This window comes from Oncorhynchus masou, unplaced genomic scaffold (assembly GCF_036934945.1).
Source record: "Oncorhynchus masou masou isolate Uvic2021 unplaced genomic scaffold, UVic_Omas_1.1 unplaced_scaffold_1211, whole genome shotgun sequence".
NCBI lineage: Eukaryota > Metazoa > Chordata > Actinopteri > Salmoniformes > Salmonidae > Oncorhynchus > Oncorhynchus masou.
In genome coordinates, this window is record NW_027001900.1 from 69,019 (window position 1) to 92,878 (window position 23,860).

At 42.1% G+C, this 23,860-nt stretch overlaps 1 protein-coding gene across 1 annotated transcript in view; it reads left to right on the top strand.

The window, feature by feature from the left end:
• Positions 1 to 18,940, top strand: part of LOC135529930 (DNA polymerase delta catalytic subunit-like) — a 31,707-nt gene extending 12,767 nt beyond the window's left edge. Inside the window, exons 11-21 of the mRNA XM_064958327.1 lie at positions 942 to 1,089; positions 2,223 to 2,318; positions 2,438 to 2,575; positions 3,063 to 3,238; positions 9,252 to 9,404; positions 9,538 to 9,640; positions 9,762 to 9,894; positions 10,096 to 10,209; positions 11,966 to 12,018; positions 15,900 to 15,997; positions 18,669 to 18,940. Of these exons, the coding sequence (XP_064814399.1) occupies positions 942 to 1,089; positions 2,223 to 2,318; positions 2,438 to 2,575; positions 3,063 to 3,238; positions 9,252 to 9,404; positions 9,538 to 9,640; positions 9,762 to 9,894; positions 10,096 to 10,209; positions 11,966 to 12,018; positions 15,900 to 15,997; positions 18,669 to 18,756 (1,300 nt within the window). The 3' untranslated portion in view covers positions 18,757 to 18,940. The remainder of the gene's footprint in view (positions 1 to 941; positions 1,090 to 2,222; positions 2,319 to 2,437; positions 2,576 to 3,062; positions 3,239 to 9,251; positions 9,405 to 9,537; positions 9,641 to 9,761; positions 9,895 to 10,095; positions 10,210 to 11,965; positions 12,019 to 15,899; positions 15,998 to 18,668) is intronic.
• Positions 18,941 to 23,860: the final 4,920 nt, after the last annotated feature.

The following is a 23,860-nucleotide window of genomic DNA, read 5'->3' on the forward strand; positions in this document are numbered from 1 at the left end:
ACAAACAGTGAATGAACAGTGCTTAATAAACAGTGAATGAACCGTGCTTAACAAACAGTGAATGAACAGTGCTTAACAAACAGTGAATGAACCGTGCTTAACAAACAGTGAATGAACAATGCTTAACAAACAGTGAATGAACAGTGCTTAATAAACAGTGAATGAACCGTGCTTAACAAACAGTGAATGAACAGTGCTTAACAAACAGTGAATGAACAATGCTTAACAAACAGTGAATGAACAGTGCTTAATAAACAGTGAATGAACAGTGCTTAACAAACAGTGAATGAACAGTGCTTAACAAACAGTGAATGAACAGTGCTTAACAAACAGTGAATGAACCGTGCTTAACAAACAGTGAATGAACAATGCTTAACAAACAGTGAATGAACAGTGCTTAATAAACAGTGAATGAACCGTGCTTAACAAACAGTGAATGAACAGTGCTTAACAAACAGTGAATGAACAGTGCTTAACAAACAGTGAATGAACAGTGCTTAACAAACAGGAATGAACAGTGCTTAACAAACAGTGAATGAACAGTGCTTAACAAACAGTGAATGAACAGTGCTTAACAAACAGTGAATGAACCGTGCTTAACAAACAGGGAATGAACAGTGCTTAACAAACAGGGAATGAACAGTGCTTAACAAACAGGGAATGAACAGTGCTTAACAAACAGTGAATAGACAGTGCTTAACAAACAGGGAATGAACAGTGCTTAACAAACAGGGAATGAACAGTGCTTAACAAACTGTGAATGAACAGTGCTTAACAAACTGTGAATGAACAGTGCTTAACAAACAGTGAATGAACAGGGAATGAACAGTGCTTAACAAACAGTGAATGAACAGTGCTTAACAAACAGTGAATGAACCGTGCTTAACAAATGAAAGTTGTTGTGGTGGTTGTTATTTCTGACCCCCTTTCGATGTCTTCAGGGCCAAAGCGGAGCTGAAAAGGGAAACGGATCCTTTCAAGAAACAGGTCCTTGACGGTCGACAACTCGCTCTCAAAATCAGCGCCAACTCCGTCTATGGCTTTACAGGGGCTCAGGTGGGCAAGCTGCCCTGCCTTGAGATCTCACAGGTGAGCACCCTTCCCAGTTTCCTCAAGCATAGTGTCTCAAAGTGGAAACTGGGACCAGGACCCCAGGCCAGTGGAGCTGTAGGACTCCAGACAATGTCCTGTTTGTATTTACATACCCAGCCAACACCATGTCTTCAGACTTCTTAAGACATAAGAATGTCTTTGGACAAATCTTAAGACATCTTGGAAATACCATTGTCCCTAACCTCTCCCTGTGTTTCCAGAGAGTCACCAGTGTCCCTAACCTCTCCCTGTGTTTCCAGAGTGTCACCATTGTCCCTAACCTCTCCCTGTGTTTCCAGCGTGTCACCAGTGTTCCTAACCTCTCCCTGTGTTTCCAGAGTGTCAACAGTGTTCCTAACCTCTCCCTGTGTTCCTAACCTCTCCCTGTGTTTCCAGAGTGTCAACAGTGTTCCTAACCTCTCCCTGTGTTCCTAACCTCTCCCTGTGTTCCTAACCTCTCCCTGTGTTTCCAGAGTGTCACCAGTGTTCCTAACCTCTCCCTGTGTTCCTAACCTCTCCCTGTGTTCCTAACCTCTCCCTGTGTTTCCAGAGTGTCACCAGTGTTCCTAACCTCTCTCTGTGTTCCTAACCTCTCCCTGTGTTCCTAACCTCTCCCTGTGTTCCTAACCTCTCCCTGTGTTTCCAGAGTGTCACCAGTGTTCCTAACCTCTCCCTGTGTTCCTAACCTCTCCCTGTGTTTCCAGAGTGTCACCAGTGTTCCTAACCTCTCCCTGTGTTCCTAACCTCTCCCTGTGTTTCCAGAGTGTCACCAGTGTTCCTAACCTCTCCCTGTGTTCCTAACCTCTCCCTGTGTTTCCAGAGTGTCACCAGTGTTCCTAACCTCTCCCTGTGTTCCTAACCTCTCCCTGTGTTTCCAGAGTGTCACCAGTGTTCCTAACCTCTCCCTGTGTTTCCAGAGTGTCACCAGTGTTCCTAACCTCTCCCTGTGTTCCTAACCTCTCCCTGTGTTTCCAGAGTGTCACCAGTGTTCCTAACCTCTCCCTGTGTTTCCAGAGTGTCACCAGTGTTCCTAACCTCTCCCTGTGTTCCTAACCTCTCCCTGTGTTTCCAGAGTGTCACCAGTGTTCCTAACCTCCCCCTGTGTTCCTAACCTCTCCCTGTGTTTCCAGAGTGTTACTGGGTTTGGCAGACAGATGATTGAGCAGACCAAACAGCTGGTGGAATCCAAGTACACCATCGCCAACGGTTACCAAGCCGATGCCAAGGTGAGAGGAGAGCGAGGAGGACAGTCGTTACATCATCCTAACCTGTCCTTTCTTTTTCTTCTTCTCTTTTTAGTCGTTCTACTTTCACAACCCTCCTTGATTGTCTGTGTGTGTGTCAGGTCATCTACGGGGACACGGACTCCGTCATGGTCAAACTTGGCGTGGACACTGTGAGCAGGGCCATGGAGGTTGGGAGGGAGGCGGCAGAGTGGGTCTCTTCCCACTTCACCCCTCCCATCAAACTGGAGTTTGAGAAGGTACCAGTTCACCATTTAAAACACAGTTGCTAATAGCCCTGGGTGATGTTCAGTTGATAGGAAACATTTTAAAACTGAGTGAAACTATTGTTTGAAAACCCTAACCCCTGGGGGGGAAATGATTAAACCAGAAGGTACTACCACGGAGACCCTATTAAAATACTAAATTATAATATTTAATTTTATGGGTACAACCTGGGGTTGTCCAATTAGGAAAAACTTAATTTTTGATGTTGCATCGACAGTGTTTCCGAATGAACATAACCCAGGTCAAGTGCTAGAGCAAGCTGGCTTGTACTACTTTGTCTTTTGTTTAGTCTGGAATAAAGCTATGTTCATCCTCTCTTGGATGGTCAAATAACTAACATCCATACTCTCTCTTCTCTTCTCCCTATTGGACTTGACCCAAGGCTACTATGAGCTCCTTCTACGGTCAAATAAAGACTAGTTAAACTCCCTCTTATCGCTCTCTCTCTCCTCCCATCAGGTGTACTACCCCTACCTGTTGATCAACAAGAAGCGCTACGCAGGCCTCTACTTCTCCTCCAGCGCCGACACTCACGACAAGATGGACTGCAAGGGTATCGAGACGGTCCGCAGAGACAACTGTACCCTGGTGGCCAATCTGATCAACACCTGCCTGCAGACCATTCTGATAGACAGGTAGGTACCGTCTAGAACATTCTGATAGACAGGTAGGTACCATCTAGAACATTCTGATAGACGGGTAGGTACCATCTAGAACATTCTGTTAGACGGGTAGGTACCATCTAGAACATTCTGTTAGACGGGTAGGTACCATCTAGAACATTCTGATAGACAGGTGGTTACCATCTAGAACATTCTGTTAGACGGGTAGGTACCATCTAGAACATTCTGATAGACGGGTAGGTACCACCTAGAACATTCTGATAGACGGGTAGGTACCATCTAGAACATTCTGTTAGACGGGTAGGTACCATCTAGAACATTCTGTTAGACGGGTAGGTACCATCTAGAACATTCTGATAGACGGGTAGGTACCATCTAGAACATTCTGTTAGACGGGTAGGTACCATCTAGAACATTCTGTTAGACGGGTAGGTACCATCTAGAACATTCTGATAGACAGGTGGTTACCATCTAGAACATTCTGTTAGACGGGTAGGTACCATCTAGAACATTCTGATAGACGGGTAGGTACCACCTAGAACATTCTGATAGACGGGTAGGTACCACCTAGAACATTCTGTTAGACGGGTAGGTACCATCTAGAACATTCTGATAGACGGGTAGGTACCATCTAGAACATTCTGTTAGACGGGTAGGTACCATCTAGAACATTCTGTTAGACGGGTAGGTACCACCTAGAACATTCTGTTAGACGGGTAGGTACCATCTAGAACATTCTGATAGACGGGTAGGTACCACCTAGAACATTCTGATAGACGGGTAGGTACCATCTAGAACATTCTGTTAGACGGGTAGGTACCATCTAGAACATTCTGTTAGACGGGTAGGTACCACCTAGAACATTCTGTTAGACGGGTAGGTACCATCTAGAACATTCTGTTAGACGGGTAGGTAACATCTAGAACATTCTGTTAGATGGGTAGGTACCATCTAGAACATTCTGTTAGACGGGTAGGTACCATCTAGAACATTCTGTTAGACGGGTAGGTACCATCTAGAACATTCTGATAGACAGGTAGGTACCATCTAGAACATTCTGTTAGACGGGTAGGTACCGTCTAGAACATTCTGTTAGACGGGTAGGTACCATCTAGAACATTCTGTTAGACGGGTAGGTACCATCTAGAACATTCTGTTAGACGGGTAGGTACCACCTAGAACATTCTGTTAGACGGGCAGGTACCATCTAGAACATTCTGTTAGACGGGTAGGTACCATCTAGAACATTCTGTTAGACGGGTAGGTACCATCTAGAACATTCTGTTAGACGGGTAGGTACCATCTAGAACATTCTGTTAGACGAGTAGGTACCATCTAGAACATTCTGTTAGACGAGTAGGTACCATCTAGAACATTCTGTTAGACGAGTATGTACCATCTAGAACATTCTGATAGACGGGTAGGTACCATCTAGAACATTCTGTTAGACGGGTAGGTACCATCTAGAACATTCTGTTAGACGGGTAGGTACCATCTAGAACATTCTGTTAGACGGGTAGGTACCATCTAGAACATTCTGATAGACGGGTAGGTACCATCTAGAACATTCTGTTAGACGGGTAGGTACCATCTAGAACATTCTGTTAGACGGGTAGGTACCATCTAGAACATTCTGATAGACGGGTAGGTACCACCTAGAACATTCTGATAGACGGGTAGGTACCATCTAGAACATTCTGTTAGACGGGTAGGTACCATCTAGAACATTCTGTTAGACGGGTAGGTACCATCTAGAACATTCTGATAGACGGGTAGGTACCATCTAGAACATTCTGTTAGACGGGTAGGTACCATCTAGAACAGACATGGGCAAACTACGGCCCGTGGGCCACATACGGCCCGTTAGGCTTTTTAATCCGGCCCGCCGAACTTGTCCAAATTATAGTAAAAACCTCCTTTTTTCCCCTTTCCCTGCAATGCCCACGTTTCCCCAATAGATGGCGCACTCACAAACACATTGACCGTTGTTGGAGTGGCGCGTATTTATCTTTATTTCACTTTAATTTTCACTTCACCATTAAGCCCTTCTGTGAAAATGAGCGGACCAAAGAGAAGGAAAGTGGACAGCGAATGCCGAGTGTTTAATAAGGAGTGGACAACAAAATACTTCTTCACTGAAGTCCGATCAACGGCTGTATGTCTGATATGCCAAGAAGCTGTTGCGGTTTTCAAAGAGTACAATATCAGCCGTCACTTTGCCACGAAGCATGCAAACTATGCTAGCAAGCAGAAGATGCTGGTGTTGTTTGGCTCGACCTACGTGTGTGAGCAGACGTTTAGCGTCATGAAAATCAACAAAGCCCATCACAGATCCAAGTTAACTGACCAACACCTCAGATCTGTCCTGAGAATTGCCACAACAAAACTAACTCCAGACTTTGATGCACTGGCAAAAAAGGGAGACCAACAACACTGTTCCCACTGAAATGGTGAGTTTTTCTGCTGTGTTATGAAAAAATGCATATGGAAAGTTTGGAAGTGCGTCTTTTAATTAAGAGCAATGCGCATTTACGCACAGCAGCGGTACAGTAGCTTAATTAACACGCCGCACATCGCTCTTAATTTAAATTTAAATTTTCAGCTGATATTTAATACAGCCTATGTCTGTGTGATTGGCAACGATACACGTGTACTGTTTGCGCGTGAAGGCGAGGGCGTCCGTGGCGAGTTTGTAGAGCGCGCGGTCAGGACAATCCATCCATGATTTTGCGGAGTTTAACACAAGTAGATATTATTGAGCTTGAGTATTTCGTTGTGTAATAATATGTTTTGAATGTTGAAAGTGATTCCATTTTTCAATAAATGTTGATTTCTTTAACTTTGCACCTTCGATTGAAACTTATTAAAAACAGACGCAATCTTGATAAATCACAGTGCGTATGTTATTTTAATCTATTTACATTTCCTCCTCCCAGTATCTCCGAAAAATAGTATGTAAATGCCATATCTTGCATATTCCTTGAGACAAATTTATTAACTGATAAGGGCTATTTTTCACATTTGAAAGACAGTTAATAAATTGGGTTGTAGTGTTCTTACTGTGCTATGAGGTTTGCACACACTACATTTAATGCTTTAGTATATCCGCCCAAAACACTCCCTCCAAATGCTCCTGGCCCGGCCCCTCTGTCAAATTTTAGAACCCATTGTGGCCCCCGAGTCAAAAAGTTTGCCCACCTCTGATCTAGAACATTCTGTTAGACGGGTAGGTACCATCTAGAACATTCTGTTAGACGGGTAGGTACCACCTAGAACATTCTGTTAGACGGGTAGGTACCACCTAGAACATTCTGTTAGACGGGTAGGTACCATCTAGAACATTCTGTTAGACGGGTAGGTACCATCTAGAACATTCTGTTAGACGGGTAGGTACCATCTAGAACATTCTGTTAGACGGGTAGGTACCATCTAGAACATTCTGTTAGACGGGTAGGTACCATCTAGAACATTCTGTTAGACGGGTAGGTACCACCTAGAACATTCTGTTAGACGGGTAGGTACCATCTAGAACATTCTGTTAGACGGGTAGGTACCATCTAGAACATTCTGATAGACGGGTAGGTACCATCTAGAACATTCTGTTAGACGGGTAGGTACCACCTAGAACATTCTGATAGACGGGTAGGTACCATCTAGAACATTCTGTTAGACGGGTAGGTACCATCTAGAACATTCTGATAGACGGGTAGGTACCATCTAGAACATTCTGATAGACGGGTAGGTACCATCTAGAACATTCTGATAGACGGGTAGGTACCATCTAGAACATTCTGTTAGACGGGTAGGTACCATCTAGAACATTCTGTTAGACGGGTAGGTACCATCTAGAACATTCTGTTAGACGGGTAGGTACCATCTAGAACATTCTGATAGACGGGTAGGTACCATCTAGAACATTCTGTTAGACGGGTAGGTACCACCTAGAACATTCTGATAGACGGGTAGGTACCATCTAGAACATTCTGATAGACGGGTAGGTACCATCTAGAACATTCTGTTAGATGGGTAGGTACCATCTAGAACATTCTGTTAGACGGGTAGGTACCATCTAGAACATTCTGATAGACGGGTAGGTACCATCTAGAACATTCTGATAGACGGGTAGGTACCATCTAGAACATTCTGTTAGACGAGTATGTACCATCTAGAACATTCTGATAGACGGGTAGGTACCATCTAGAACATTCTGTTAGACGGGTAGGTACCATCTAGAACATTCTGATAGACGGGTAGGTACCATCTAGAACATTCTGTTAGACGGGTAGGTACCATCTAGAACATTCTGATAGATGGGTAGGTACCATCTAGAACATTCTGTTAGACGAGTATGTACCATCTAGAACATTCTGTTAGACGGGTAGGTACCATCTAGAACATTCTGTTAGACGGGTAGGTACCATCTAGAACATTCTGTTAGACGGGTAGGTACCATCTAGAACATTCTGTTAGACGGGTAGGTACCATCTAGAACATTCTGTTAGACGGGTAGGTACCATCTAGAACATTCTGTTAGACGGGTAGGTACCATCTAGAACATTCTGTTAGACGAGTATGTACCATCTAGAACATTCTGTTAGACGGGTAGGTACCATCTAGAACATTCTGTTAGACGGGTAGGTACCATCTAGAACATTCTGTTAGACGGGTAGGTACCATCTAGAACATTCTGATAGACGGGTAGGTACCATCTAGAACATTCTGTTAGACGGGTAGGTACCATCTAGAACATTCTGATAGACGGGTAGGTACCATCTAGAACATTCTGTTAGACGGGTAGGTACCACCTACTACAGAACGTTCTCATAAACCTGTTTCCATCCAACCATTTCATGCGGATGAATTACCGGGCTCGAGAAAGAAGTCATGACGCCGCTGATGGAAACAGGAAATGCCGCTACAATTTTATTAATGCCGACAGACAATTTGTTTATTCAACATGGAATCTTTTTGTGTCGGTAAAATGAATTATGTGATAAATTGCGGTGGGAAGTTTTTACCCAAACATATGTTATGTGGTCCTCCCACTATGACTCAGGAAAGCATACAGTTTATTAGTGTCCAGATGCACTATGTGATGAACTTCACAGGGTGCTGACAGTACAAGGTGATGAGCTTGATGCTGTTTTCCAATAAATATTGTCTTATTCTGGTGACATGATGATTAACACTTGGCTGCTGTTTGACAAATAGAAATATTGCTCTTATCCATAATAATGTCACCATGTAGGCTTCTATCTGCACTGTATCTGCCAGCTGTTGGTTAGAGCACACCTGACAATACCTGAGTGGACTGGGCACATTACTTATACAACACGTCTTTAGTGACAAAATAACCATTCAAGTGGAAAATGCGATGGAAACTCTTTTTTTATTCTTTACATGGGAATTTAGCCACAAAATAAATGTTTATGTGCGCTATGTCATCACGCACAGACATTATTTTATGACGATTTTTAAATATTCTCATAAAGATCTGTCGCAAATTGGATGGAAACCTATAGACATGTAGATTTATTTCAAGGCCTACCTTCAAAATCAGTGCCTCATTGCTTGACATCATGGGAGAATCAAAAGAAATCATCAGCCAAGACCTCAGAAAAATAATTGTAGACTTACGCAAGTCTGGTTCATCCTTGGTAGCAATTTCCAAACGCCTGAAGATACCATGTTCATCTGTACAAACAATAGTAAGCAAGTATAAACACCACAGGACCACGCAGCTGTCATACCGCTCAGGAAAGAGACGTGTTCTGTCTCCCTCCTGGTCTCTCTACCCTCCCTCCTGGTCTCTCTACCCTCTCTCTCTCCTGGTCTCTCTACCCTCCCTCCTGGTCTCTCTACCCTCTCTCTCTCCTGGTCTCTCTACCCTCCCTCCCTCCTCGTCTCTACCCTCCCTCCCTCCTCGTCTCTCTACCCTCTCTCTCTCCTGGTCTCTCTACCCTCCCTGGTCTCTCTACCCTCCCTGATCTCTCTACCCTCCCTCCCTCCTGGTCTCTCTACACAGAGATCCCCAGGGTGCGGTGGCCCACGCCAAAGAGGTGATCTCTGACCTGCTGTGTAACCGCATCGACATCAGCCAGCTGGTTATCACCAAGGAGCTGACCCGCACAGCCCAGGAGTACGCTGCCAAGCAGGCGCATGTGGAGCTGGCCGAGAGGTAAGGAGGGAGAAATGGGGTGGAAAGGCTCATTGTAATGGCTGGATTGGAACGGTTGATGGAAGCCCATCCAAATAAGTTGTTGTTTTATCTTTGTTACCAGTTGATAACCTCTGACCCCTCACCTCTATAGGATGAAGAAGAGAGACGCGGGTAGCGCCCCCCAACTGGGAGACAGAGTTCCCTATGTCATCATCAAAGCTGCCAAAGGAGTAGCAGCATACATGAAGTCTGAGGTTAGAACTGTGTGTGTCTGTCTATTGGAGGCTATTGGAAATATTCATGTGATTGTCGGCGTGTCGTGGAAAGGTATACATTAATTAACATTCACACAAATCATTTCTATTGTGTGTGTAGGATCCAATCTATGTTCTGGAGAACAACATTCCCATTGACACCCAGTACTACCTGGAACAACAGCTCTCCAAGCCACTGCTCCGCATCTTTGAGCCCATCCTGGGAGAGAGCAAAGCAGAGAGCGTCTTACTGAGTGAGTCAGCACACACACACACACACACACACACACACACACACACACACACACACACACACACACACACACACACACACAGGGTCTCTTCCTTTCTCTCTGCCCTCTCACTCACACACACACACACATGCACAAATACATACACCATCACTGCTGCTGCTATTAGACTAATTGCAGTAATAAAGTTGATGTGTGTTTCAGAGGGGGATCACACGCGCTGTAAGACAGTGTTGACCTCCAGGGTGGGGGGGCTCATGGCCTTCGCCACCAAGAGGAGCGCCTGTATCGGGTGCAGAGCAGTGCTGAAGGACGATGGTGAGAGAGAGTAATAATGTAGTGTGTGTGTGTGTGTGTGTGTGTGTGTGTGTGTGTGTGTGTAAGTTTATCAGTTTCATGGATGGATTAGTGGGAACACACAGCCACAGTAGAAAGAAGATGTTCCCACTGTGTGTTCCCACTAATCCATCCTCTTTTTTATAGTGGCTGTGTGTTCCCACTAATCCATCCTCTTTCTACAGTGGCTGTGTGTTCCCACTAATCCATCCTTTCTACTGTGGCTGTGTGTTCCCACTAATCCATCCTCTTTCTACTGTGGCTGTGTTCCCACTAATCCATTCATCTTTCTACAATGAATGTTCCCACTAATCCATCCTCTTTCTACAGTGGCTGTGTGTTCCCACTAATCCATTCATCTTTCTACTGTGGCTGTGTTCCCACTAATCCATTCATCTTTCAACAATGACTGTTCCCACTAATCCAACCTATTTCTACTGTGGCTGTGTTCCCACTAATCCAACCTATTTCTACTGTGGCTGTGTGTTCCCACTAATCCATTGTTCTACTGTGGCTGTGTGTTCCCACTAATCCAACCTATTTCTACTGTGGCTGTGTGTTCCCACTAATCCATTGTTCTACAGTGGCTGTGTGTTCCCACTAATCCAACCTATTTCTACTGTGGCTGTGTGTTCCCACTAATCCAACCTCTTTCTACTGTGGCTGTGTTCCCACTAATCCAACCTATTTCTACTGTGGCTGTGTGTTCCCACTAATCCAACCTATTTCTACTGTGGCTGTGTTCCCACTAATCCAACCTATTTCTACTGTGGCTGTGTGTTCCCACTAATCCAACCTATTTCTACTGTGGCTGTGTGTTCCCACTAATCCATTGTTCTACTGTGGCTGTGTGTTCCCACTAATCCAACCTATTTCAACTGTGGCTGTGTGTTCCCACTAATCCATTGTTCTACAGTGGCTGTGTGTTCCCACTAATCCAACCTATTTCTACTGTGGCTGTGTTTTCCCACTAATCCATTGTTCTACTGTGGCTGTGTGTTCCCACTAATCCGTCCTCTTTCTACTGTGGCTGTGTGTTCCCACTAATCCATCATTCTACAGTGGCTGTGTTCCCACTAATCCAACCTCTTTCTACAGTGGCTGTGTTCCCACTAATTGAACCTTTTTCTACTGGGGCTGTGTTCCCACTAATCCAACCTCTTTCTACAGTGGCTGTGTTCCCACTAATTGAACCTTTTTCTACTGGGGCTGTGTTCCCACTAATCCAACCTCTTTCTACAGTGGCTGTGTTCCCACTAATCCAACCTCTTTCTACTGTGGCTGTGTTCCCACTAATCCAACCTCTTTCTACTGGGGCTGTGTTCCCACTAATCAAACCTTTTTCTACTGGGGCTGTGTTCCCACTAATCCAACCTCTTTCTACTGTGGCTGTGTGTTCCCACTAATACGTCCTCTTTCTACTGTGGCTGTGTGTTCCCACTAATACGTCCTCTTTGTGTACGTGTTTAACTATGCCACAAGAATAGTAAACAAACAAACATTTTTTTTGGTCCCCACAAGGTCAAAAGCTATTTCTAGGGGGCTTAAGGTTAGGGTATGGGTTAGGGAAAATAGGATTTTGAATGGGACTGAATTGTGTGTTAGGTTAGTTGTACAAAACTGTGTGATTTGTAATCTCTGCTTTCCTCCCCACAGCGGCTGTGTGTGATTTGTAATCTCTGCTTTCCTCCCCACAGCGGCTGTGTGTGATTTGTAATCTCTGCTTTCCTCCCCACAGCGGCTGTGTGTGATTTCTGTAAGAAGAAGGAGTCGGAGCTGTACCAGAAAGAGGTACAATATATCAACCTGTTGTGTTAATCTGGGTCCTGTTCATTAGGAACTAATATATCAACCTGTTGTGTTAATCTGGGTCCTGTTCATTAGGCATTAATATCAACCTGTTGTGTTAATCTGGGTCCTGTTTATTAGGAACTAATATATCAACCTGTTGTGTTAATCTGGGTCCTGTTCATTAGGAACTAATATATCAACCCTGTTCTGTTAATCTGGGTCCAGTTCATTAGGAACTAATATATCAACCTGTTGTGTTAATCTGGGTCCTGTTCATTAGGAGCTAATATATCAACCTGTTGTGTTAATCTGGGTCCTGTTCATTAGGCACTAATATCACCTGTTCTGTTAATCTGGGTCCTGTTCATTAGGAACTAATATATCAACCTGTTCTGTTAATCTGGGTCCTGTTCATTAGGCACTAATATATCAACCTGTTGTGTTAATCTGGGTCCTGTTCATTAGGCACTAATATATCAACCTGTTGTGTTAATCTGGGTCCTGTTCATTAAGAACTAATATATCAACCTGTTGTGTTAATCTGGGTCCTGTTCATATAGGAACTAATATATCAACCTGTTGTGTTAATCTGGGTCCTGTTCATTAGGATCTAATATATCAACCCTGTTCTGTTAATCTGGGTCCTGTTCATGAGGAACTAATATATCAACCTGTTGTGTTAATCTGGGTCCTGTTCATTGGGCACTAATATATCAACCCTGTTCTGTTAATCTGGGTCCTGTTCATTAGGAACTAATATATCAACCTGTTGTGTTAATCTGGGTCCTGTTCATTAGGCACTAATATATCAACCTGTTGTGTTAATCTGGGTCCTGTTCATATAGGAACTAATATATCAACCTGTTGTGTTAATCTGGGTCCTGTTCATTAGGCACTAATATATCAACCTGTTGTGTTAATCTGGGTCCTGTTCATATAGGAACTAATATATCAACCTGTTGTGTTAATCTGGGTCCTGTTCATTAGGAACTAATATATCAACCCTGTTCTGTTAATCTGGGTCCTGTTCATTAGGAGCTAATATATCAACCCTGTTCTGTTAATCTGGGTCCTGTTCATTAGGCACTAATATCACCTGTTCTGTTAATCTGGGTCCTGTTCATTAGGCACTAATATATCAACCCTGTTGTGTTAATCTGGGTCCTGTTCATTAGGAACTAATATATCAACCCTGTTGTGTTAATCTGGGTCCTGTTCATTAGGCACTAATATCACCTGTTGTGTTAATCTGGGTCCTGTTCATTAGGCACTAATATATCAACCTGTTGTGTTAATCTGGGTCCTGTTCATTAGGAACTAATACATCAACCTGTTGTGTTAATCTGGGTCCTGTTCATTAGGAACTAATATATCAACCTGTTGTGTTAATCTGGGTCCTGTTCATTAGGAACTAATATATCAACCTGTTGTGTTAATCTGGGTCCTGTTCATTAGGAACTAATATATCAACCTGTTGTGTTAATCTGGGTCCTGTTCATTAGGAACTAATATATCAACCTGTTGTGTTAATCTGGGTCCTGTTCATTAGGAACTAATATATCAACCTGTTGTGTTAATCTGGGTCCTGTTCATTAGGAACTAATACATCAACCTGTTGTGTTAATCTGGGTCCTGTTCATTAGGAACTAATATATCAACCTGTTGTGTTAATCTGGGTCCTGTTCATTAGGAACTAATATATCAACCTGTTGTGTTAATCTGGGTCCTGTTCATTAGGAACTAATATATCAACCCTGTTCTGTTAATCTGGGTCCTGTTCATTAGGAACTAATATATCAACCCTGTTCTGTTAATCTGGGTCCTGTTCATTAGGAACTAATATATCAACCCTGTTCTGTTAATCTGGGTCCCGTTCATTAGGCATTAATATCAACCTGTTCTGTTAATCTGGGTCCTGTTCATTAGGAGCTAATATATCAACCTGTTGTGTTAATCTGGGTCCTGTTCATTAGGAACTAATATATCAAGCTGTTCTGTTAATCTGGGTCCTGTTCATTAGGAACTAATATATCAACCCTGTTCTGTTAATCTGGGTCCTGTTCATTAGGAACTAATATATCAACCTGTTGTGTTAATCTGGGTCCTGTTCATTAGGAACTAATATATCAACCTGTTGTGTTAATCTGAGTCCTGTTCATTAGGAACTAATATATCAACCTGTTGTGTTAATCTGGGTCCGGTTCATTAGGAACTAATACATCAACCTGTTGTGTTAATCTGGGTCCTGTTCATTAGGAACTAATACATCAACCTGTTGTGTTAATCTGGGTCCTGTTCATTAGGAACTAATATATCAACCTGTTCTGTTAATCTGGGTCCTGTTCATTAGGCACTAATATATCAACCTGTTGTGTTAATCTGGGTCCTGTTCATTAGGAACTAATATATCAACCTGTTGTGTTAATCTGGGTCCTGTTCATTAGGAACTAATATATCAACCTGTGGTGTTAATCTGGGTCCTGTTCATTAGGAACTAATATATCAACCTGTTGTGTTAATCTGGGTCCTGTTCATTAGGCACTAATATATCAACCTGTGGTGTTAATCTGGGTCCTGTTCATTAGGAACTAATATATCAACCTGTTGTGTTAATCTGGGTCCTGTTCATATAGGAACTAATATATCAACCTGTTCTGTTAATCTGGGTCCTGTTCATTAGGCACTAATATATCAACTTGTTGTGTTAATCTGGGTCCTGTTCATTAGGCACTAATATATCAACCTGTTGTGTTAATCTGGGTCCTGTTCACTAGGCACTAATATATCAACTTGTTGTGTTAATCTGGGTCCTGTTCATTAGGCACTAATATATCAACCTGTTGTGTTAATCTGGGTCCTGTTCATTAGGATCTAATATATCAACCCTGTTGTGTTAATCTGGGTCCTGTTCATTAGGCACTAATATATCAACCTGTTCTGTTAATCTGGGTCCTGTTCATTAGGAACTAATATATCAACTTGTTGTGTTAATCTGATGCTAAATATTTAATGTAACAGGGATAATACATGCGTACATTGGGGTGTGTCGTGGTGATAACGACTTACTAATGGTGAATCCATCTGATAACTACACTGAACAAAAATATTAATTCAACATAGAAAGTGCTGGTCCCATGTTTCATGAGCTGAAATAAAAGATCCCAGAAAAGCTTATTTCTCTCAAATTTTGGGCATCATTTTGTTTACATCCCTGTTTGTGAGCATTTCTCCTTTACCAATATAATCTATCCACTTGACAGGTATGGCATATCAATAAACTGATTAAACAGCATGATCATTACACAGGTGCACCTTGTGCTAGGGATAGTAAAAGGCCATTCTAATATATGCAGTTTTGTCACACAACACAATGTCACATGGAGCAATTGGCATGATGACTGCAGGAATGACAACCAGAGCTGTTAGCAGAGAATTGAACTTGCATTTCTCTACCATAAGCCACCATCAAAGTTGTTTTATAGAATTTGGCAGTACATCCAAACGGCCTCACTACCGCAGACTACGTGGAACCACGCCAGCCCCCCGGGGGAGGGGTTTTAGTCTGTAATTAAGCCCTTTTGTGGGGAAAAACTAATTCTGATTGGTTGGACCTGGCTTTGCAGTGGGTGACCCTATGCCCTCCCATGTTTGTACCCCTGCCCAGTCATGTGAAATCCATAGATTAGGGCCTAATGAATGTATTTCAATTGACTGATTTCCTTATATGAACTGTATCTCAGCAAAATCTTTGAAATTGTTCCATGTTGCGTTTTATATTTTTGTTCAGTATACTTTAATGGTGAATTTCTCCTGATTTGTACTTACTAATGTTGAATCTCTCTGATTAATACTTACTAATGGTGAATCTCTTTAAATTCTAGATCTTCCACTTAAGTACTCTGGAGGAGCGCTTCTCTCGCCTGTGGACACAGTGTCAACGCTGTCAGGGCTCTCTCCATGAGGATGTGCTCTGTACCAGGTACACACACAAACACCCACACACACACACACATGCATACAATTGGTATACAGATGTGTGTGTTTGAAAGTTACTTTCCCGGTACATCGTTAATGTGACTCTCACAGGGTGATGTCAAGCTCCAAGTTTGTTTACAATCTAAAGATAACTTCAGTAAATAAATACTTAGGTGACATTTCTGAAACAGGATATATTCTATATTCACTTCTGACATGGGAGATACTCTATATTCACTTCTGACATGGGAGATACTCTATATTCACTTCTGACATCAAAAACATTGTAGTTACTCCACAATACTAACCTAAATTACAGAGTAAAAAGAAGCCTGCACAGAATTTTAAAAAATATTCCAAAACATGTATCCTGTTTGAAGCAAGGCATTAAAGTAAAACTGCAAAAAATGTGGCAAAGAAATACAATTTATGTCCTGAATACAACATGTTATATTTGGGACAAATCCAATACAACACATAACTGAGTACCACTCTTCCTATCCTCAAGCATGTTGGGGGCTGCATCGTGTTATGGGTATGCTTGTCATCGTCAAAGACTATAGTTTTTAAGGATAATAAGACACAGAATAGAGATAAGCACAGACAAACTCCTAGTGGAAACTCTGATTTGGTCTGCTTTCAAACAGACACTGTGAGACAAATTCATCTTTCAGCAAGACAATACCATAAAACACAACGCCAAATACACACTGGAGTTGCTTACCAAGACGACATGGAATGTTCCCGAGTGGCCTAGTTTTTTATTTAAATCAACTTGAAAATCTATGGCAAGACATGAAAATGGCTAGCAATGATCAACAACCAACTTCAGAGCTTGAAAAATATTTAAAAGAACATTTAAGGTGGTTAATATCACCACTCTTAATATCAAATGTTACTGGTCACATGCACATGTTCAGCAGATGTAATTGTGGGTGTAGCAAAATGCTTGTGTTCCTAGCTCCAACAGTGTAGTAGTATCTAACAATTCACAACAATACACACATCTAAAAGAATGGAATTAAGAAATATATAAGTATTAGGACGAGCAGTAGAGGTGAAACACCTTTAAACAGCCCCCACGCATCTCTCTGATTCAGAGGGGTTGGGTTAAATGCGGAAGACACATTTCAGTTGAATACGTTGTTGTACAACTGACTAGGTTTCCCCCTTCTCCCTTTCAACCCCTGTAACACAGTTGAACCAAGCTGTCAGAGTTGAACCAAGCTGCCCCAGTAACCAAGCTGTCAGAGCAGCAGTCCCTTATAAAGCATGGGCTGAGGCACACCCAGCAGTCCCTTATAAAGCATGGGCTGAGGCACACCCAGCAGTCCCTTATAAAGCATGGGCTGAGGCACACCCAGCAGTCCCTTATAAAGCATGGGCTGAGGCACACCCAGCAGTCCCTTATAAAGCATGGGCTGAGGCACACCCAGCAGTCCCTTATAAAGCATGGGCTGAGGCACACCCAGCAGTCCCTTATAAAGCATGGGCTGAGGCACACCCAGCAGTCCCTTATAAAGCATGGGCTGAGGCACACCCAGCAGTCCCTTATAAAGCATGGGCTGAGGCACACCCAGCAGTCCCTTATAAAGCATGGGCTGAGGCACACCCAGCAGTCCCTTATAAAGCATGGGCTGAGGCACACCCAGCAGTCCCTTATAAAGCATGGGCTGAGGCACACCCAGCAGTCCCTTATAAAGCATGGGCTGAGGCACACCCAGCAGTCCCTTATAAAGCATGGGCTGAGGCACACCCAGCAGTCCCTTATAAAGCATGGGCTGAGGCACACCCAAACCTTTTTTGTAGGTTCTGACGGACGGTAAACTGTATAAAAAGAATGTTGCACACTGTATTGGTTGTATTACATTTCTGGGAGCATATCTCCTGTGAAAATAGCAAAAATTGTCCCATAACAAAGATCCACCACCATATTTTACAGTAGGTATGGGGTTTTGTTCTGCTGATGCATCCTCATTTAGACGCCCCACCCCTGGTGTGCGTGGCCAAAGACCTCTATTTTCATGGATCTTTGATGTTATGAGGCTATTTTGCTTCCACTGTTCCTGGGGCCCCTTGTTAAGGCCAGGGGGATAATGTACTTCACCAAGTACCAGGATATTTTTGGCAAAAACCTGCTTGCCTCTGCCAGGAGGCTGAAACTTGGCCACAAGTGGATCTTCCAGCAAGACAATAACCCCAAGCACACATCAAAATCCACAAATACATTTTTATTGGCCACTAAATCAAGATTTTGCAATGGCCATCTCAGTCTCCAGACTTGAAACCCATTTGAAAACCTGTGGTTTGAATTGAAGAGGGCAGTCCATATGCACAGACAATGGATATCAGGGATCTGGAAGCATTCTGTATGGAGGAATGGTCTAAAATCCCTCATATTGGATTCTCCAACTCATAAAACCTTTTAGAACAAGGCTCAGTACCTTTAACCCTCGCAAGGTGAGGTATTGTAAAGGGGAGAAAAAAAACTATTACCTAATCAAAATCTCTTTCTCTGAGCAATGATATAAGCATAAAATGTTTATGGAGCATACAGTATTTTAATTATTTTATACATTTTTGCTCATCTTTATCAAGGTTGTCAATAATTTAGGACCCCACTGTATATATGATATTATTTATAAGTAAATGTTGCTGTGTCTCCCTCTATCTAGCCGGGACTGTCCCATATTCTACATGAGGAAGAAGGTGCAGAAAGATCTGGATGATCAGGAGAAGCTGGTGTCTCGCTTTGGATGGTGAGAGGCAGAACCAACTGAGACTCCATATTCACCGGCTCCCCTCTCTCTCCCCACTCTTTCTCAGACTCTCTCCCTCTCCTTGAAAGGATTTGTACTGTATTTTCTTCTTATAAGAATTGTAAATGTTACACTTAGACTTTTTTCTTGAATTATGAATCTAAATAAATGGCATCTTTTTTTAGAAATGTGTCTTACCATAGTTGTCTGTCTTCAGTCTAGAAGATCTCAGTTGCATTGAACTAAAAGTATGGTGGTGGATGTTGTAGTATGTTGAGTACTAAAAGTTAATAACCAATGCAAAGCAGCAGTCGTTTTTTACTAAACACTTCTAATAGGCTACATTCCCATGCCATGTGTTATGATAGACTCGTGCCGGTATTTCGGAAGCATCTCCGTAGGAGTTGTGATCCAGGATAGGGTTTACAAAGGGAGGGTATACAGTACTCAGACGTTTTACAGCCTTATTCTAAAAGGGTTTAAATCGTCCCCCGCCTCAATCTACACACAATACTCCGTAATGACAAAGCAAAAAAAAACAGTTTTCATACAAATGTTTACAAAATAAAGAAACTGAAATATCTCATTTATATAAGTATTCAGACCCTTTACTCAATACTTTGTTGAAGCACCTTTGGCAGAGTTTCCAGCCTGGAGTCTTCTTGGGTATGACTCTACATGCTTGACAGCTGTATTTGGGGACTTTCTCCCATTCTTCTCTGCGGATCCTCCAAACCTCTGTCAGGTTGGATGGAGAACGTCGATGCTATTCTCAGGTCTCCCCAGAGATGGATCAGGTTCAAGTCCGGGCTCTGGCAGGGCCACTCAAGGACATCCAGAGACTTGTCCCAAAGCCACTCCTGCGTTGTCTTGACTGTGTGCTTAGGGTCATTGTCCTGTTGGAAGGTGAACCTTTGCCCCAGTCTGAGGTCCTGAGCGCTCTGAAGCCGATTTTCATCAAGGATCTCTGTACTCATCTTTCCTGACTAGTCTCCCGGTCTCTGCCGCTGAAAAACATCCACACAGCATGATGCTGCCACCATGCTTCACCGTAGGGATGGTGCCAGGTTTCCTCCAGATGTGACGCTTGGCATTCATGCCAAAGAGTTCAATCTTGGTTTTATCAGACCAGAGAATCTTGTTTCTCATGGTCTGAGAGTCCTTTCAGTGCCTTTTGGCAAACTCCAAGAGGACTGTCATGTGCTTTTTTACTGAGGAGTGGCTTCTGTCTGGCCACTCTACCATAAAGGCCTGATTGGTAGAGTGCTGCAGAGATGGTTGTCCTTCTGGAATGTTCTCCCATCTCCACAGAGGAACTCTGGAGCTCTGTCAGAGTGACCATCGGTTTCATGGTCACCTCCCTGACCAAGGCCCTGCTCCCCAGATTGCTCAGTTTGCCGGGCAGCCAGCTCTTGGAAGAGTCTTGGTGGTTCCAAACTTCTTCCATTTAAGAGTGGTGGAGGCCACTGTGGTCTCGGGGACTTTCAATGCTGCAGTAATTTTTTGGTAGCCTTCCCCAGGTCTGTGCCTCGACACAATCTTCTCTCGGAGCTCTACCAACAATTCCTTTGACCTCATGGCTTGGTTTTTGCTCTGACATGAACTGTCAACTGTGGGATCTTATATAGCCAGGTATGTGCCTTTCCAAATCATGTCCAATCAATTGAATTTACCACAGGTGGACTCCAAGTTGTAGAAACATCTCAAGGATGATCTATAGAAACAGGATACACGAGCTCTCATAGCAAAGGGTGTAAATACTTCTGTTTTTTATTTGTAATAAATTAGCAAAAAATCTAAACCTGTTGTTGCATTGTCATTATGGGATATTGCATGTAGATTGAGGACATTTTTGTTTGGTACATTTCAGAATAAGGTCGTAACCTTCAAAATGTGGGAAAAAGGAAAGGGTCTGAATACTTTCCAAATGCACTGTATTACGGATAACTTTCTAAATTTACCAGTAAACTACCAGAATGTTGGTATTTTTCAAGGATTATATGTAATCTAGCACAAGACCAATAGTGGCCCTTTTGGGTACTTCAGATTATCACGTGTCTAACTATCTCTGGCCCTTGTTGAAATTGTTAAATGAGATGATTTTCACATTTTTAAAAATCACGACAAAGCTGTAAAATATCCTAAATATAAACCATTTATTTAGTAAATACCATTATTTGTGTTTAATGAAGGTTTCAGCGTGAAATATCCTTTATAGTTTCTATGACGGCCATTTATTTGTGTATTTTTTTGTCATTATTTTGGCATCAAACTGGTGGCAGTTGTGGGGGAAAAAAGTAAATAGTTGCAGAATTAATTGAATAGAATGTCATTGTTGATTAGATATTTTGAAATAGGCTATATTCTCTTGAACGATATGGTCCATCTGCTAGAAACTAATGGACCATATAGACATAGTACTTCAGTCTGTTTTTTTCACTGACAGCTGTAAGCTGCTGTATTGTCAAGCAGCGGTGTTGTTCTACCGATTTATTCCAGGAAGGCTTCTGCACACTACACTTTCACTTTAGTATCTTACCTAGTTATTTTCTGATCTAAATTCCCTTTTGTAGCTTTGGGAGGTACAGTGCCTCCAGAAAGTATTCACGCCCCTTTACTTTTTCTACATTTTGTTACAGCCTGAGAGAAAAGAAAAACCTGCACACTGCTCTTGCTAGTATCGGCCTTAACCGTTTGCGTGTAGGGGGCAGTATTTTAGTTTTTGTCTAAAAAAAACTTACCCATTTAAAACTGCCTATTTCTCAGCCCCAGAAACTAGAATATGCATATCATTGTCAGATTAGGATAGAAAACACTCTAAAGTTTCCAAAACTGTCAAAATATTGTCTGTGAGTATAACAGAACTGGTATTGCAGGCGAAAACCTGAGGAAAATCCAATCAGGAAGTGCCTCTTATTTTGAAACCTCTCTGTTCCTATGCGTGCCTATCCTCCATTTAAAGGGACATCAACCAGATTCCTTTTTCTATGGCTTCCCTAAGGTGTCAACAGTCTTTAGACATAGTTTCAGGCTTTTATTTTGAAAAATTAGCGAGAAAGATCACATTGCGTAAGTGGATAGGTGGAGGCTCTCAGAGTGAGTTTTGTTTCTCCCTGTCCTATTGAAAAACCTACACTCCCGGTTGATATATTATCGAATATATATTTTGAGAACAATCTGAGGATTGATTATAAAAAATGTTTGACATGTTTCTGTGGACATTATGGATATTATTTGAATTTGTGTCTGCGTTGTCGTGACCGCTCTGTCCTGTGGATTTCTGAACATAACGCGACAAACAAACGGAGGTATTTTGGATATAAAAATAATCTTTATGGAACAAAAGCAACATTTGTTGTGTAACTGGGAGTCTCGTGAGTGAAAACATCTGAAGATTATCAAAGGTAAACGATTAATTTGATTGCTTTTCTGATTTTCGTGACCAAGCTACCTGATGATAAGTGTACTTAATGTTTTGTCATGCGATCGATAAATTTACACAAACGCTTGGATTGCTTTCGCTATAAAGCATAATTTCAAAATCTGAGACGACAGGTGGATTAATAAAAGGCTAAACTGTGTTTTGCAATATTGCACTTGTGATTTTATGAATATTTTTTAGTAATATTATTGGACTGGCGCTATGCTATTCAGCGGTTACTGATGACAATTATCCCACTACCGGGATGGGGTGCGTCAACAAGTTTTAAGGACTTTGCCAGAGCTTTTGAGTGTTTTTAATTTGCACTCTTATGTAGACATTGCTCCACACACATCCGTTTAATGCGTTGAATGGGGTTGGAGTCTAGGAAAAATAAACATGTTAGTTACCAAATATAACAATGTGCACATAAAATATATTAAACACGTCTGTAAAACCACAATGAGGACATCGACCTATCAAGTAAGTGAATAATCCATGTCGTTTCTCCTGATTGTTCACTAATTCTCTATTTGGGAGTGTCGTGAAAAGTCTACACAGGGACTCTAAATCAATTTTAAATTAATAATTCTTTATCTGTGCACCAACTCAATGCACTAAGTACACATGTCAATCAGGAGCTCCTCCGGGGCAGTCTCGTTAGTTCTTTATATACTGCAGGCAAGTAATATTTGTATGATTTAGCTAATTAATTCATTATTGACGTTTGCTTCATGTGACCAAACAATACTGGGTCATACATGTGACTGACCAATACCTCACAAGGCTTCTCTAAACTGAGACCTTGAAACTGATCTTACAGTCTCAAAAACAGGTTCTGGGCGTACTGCCAAATTGCAGATACTGATAGAGGATTTGTTCAGTCACTTGCATGAACACAGAAATTGGTTATTAGAAAAGCACATGAATAGAACACAAACATAAAATGTTCCATCACAGGAGAATGAGAGGTTTTACCTACATAACACAACCCACATGGACATTTAATCATGTAGATAACATGGGTGGGGGTGCACATAATGTCATTTATTTGGAAGCGTTTTCCTGTGTGTGCATGGCAGAAATATTCACACTTCATCACATTGTTGCACTGTGCTGTATGTTACCCTTTCTATGAGTTTATAATATAAACTACAATGCGAAAGCTACTGATTACGTGACTGTTAATCATGTCAGCACATGTAACAGCAGTTTCCAGACCCTTTTTTTGTTCCTTATTCTTCCTCTCCCCAATTCACTTAAACTATACTGTTTTATTTCCTTTGGGCTTCACCAGAGCACCCCCTAGTGGTTGGAATACAACTGTATTAATCCCCTTACATATAGCTACCATTTGGAACAGAGTGTAAAAGAGCCTGGCTCATTTTCTTTTGTGGCTGACAGTTGGCATGGCCTACTTGTGCGTAAATTGCGACCTCTGCTATATACAAAAGTCAAATCAAATCTGTGGGTTCTTAACTTCAGCTGGCAAAGCTGGGACCCATTGTAAAACATGCCAGTGTTTCTCAACAGCATCTCCCACTTTGCGCGAGTTCAAAGTATATGTGGTGGTGAACAGTGTTCTTTAGCGCTAGTGACGCTAGTGGTTCCTGTTTGAAGCAACACATATTTAACAAACTAATATTTACAAAGTATTTGATCACACTTAACAATAAATTGTATCCTA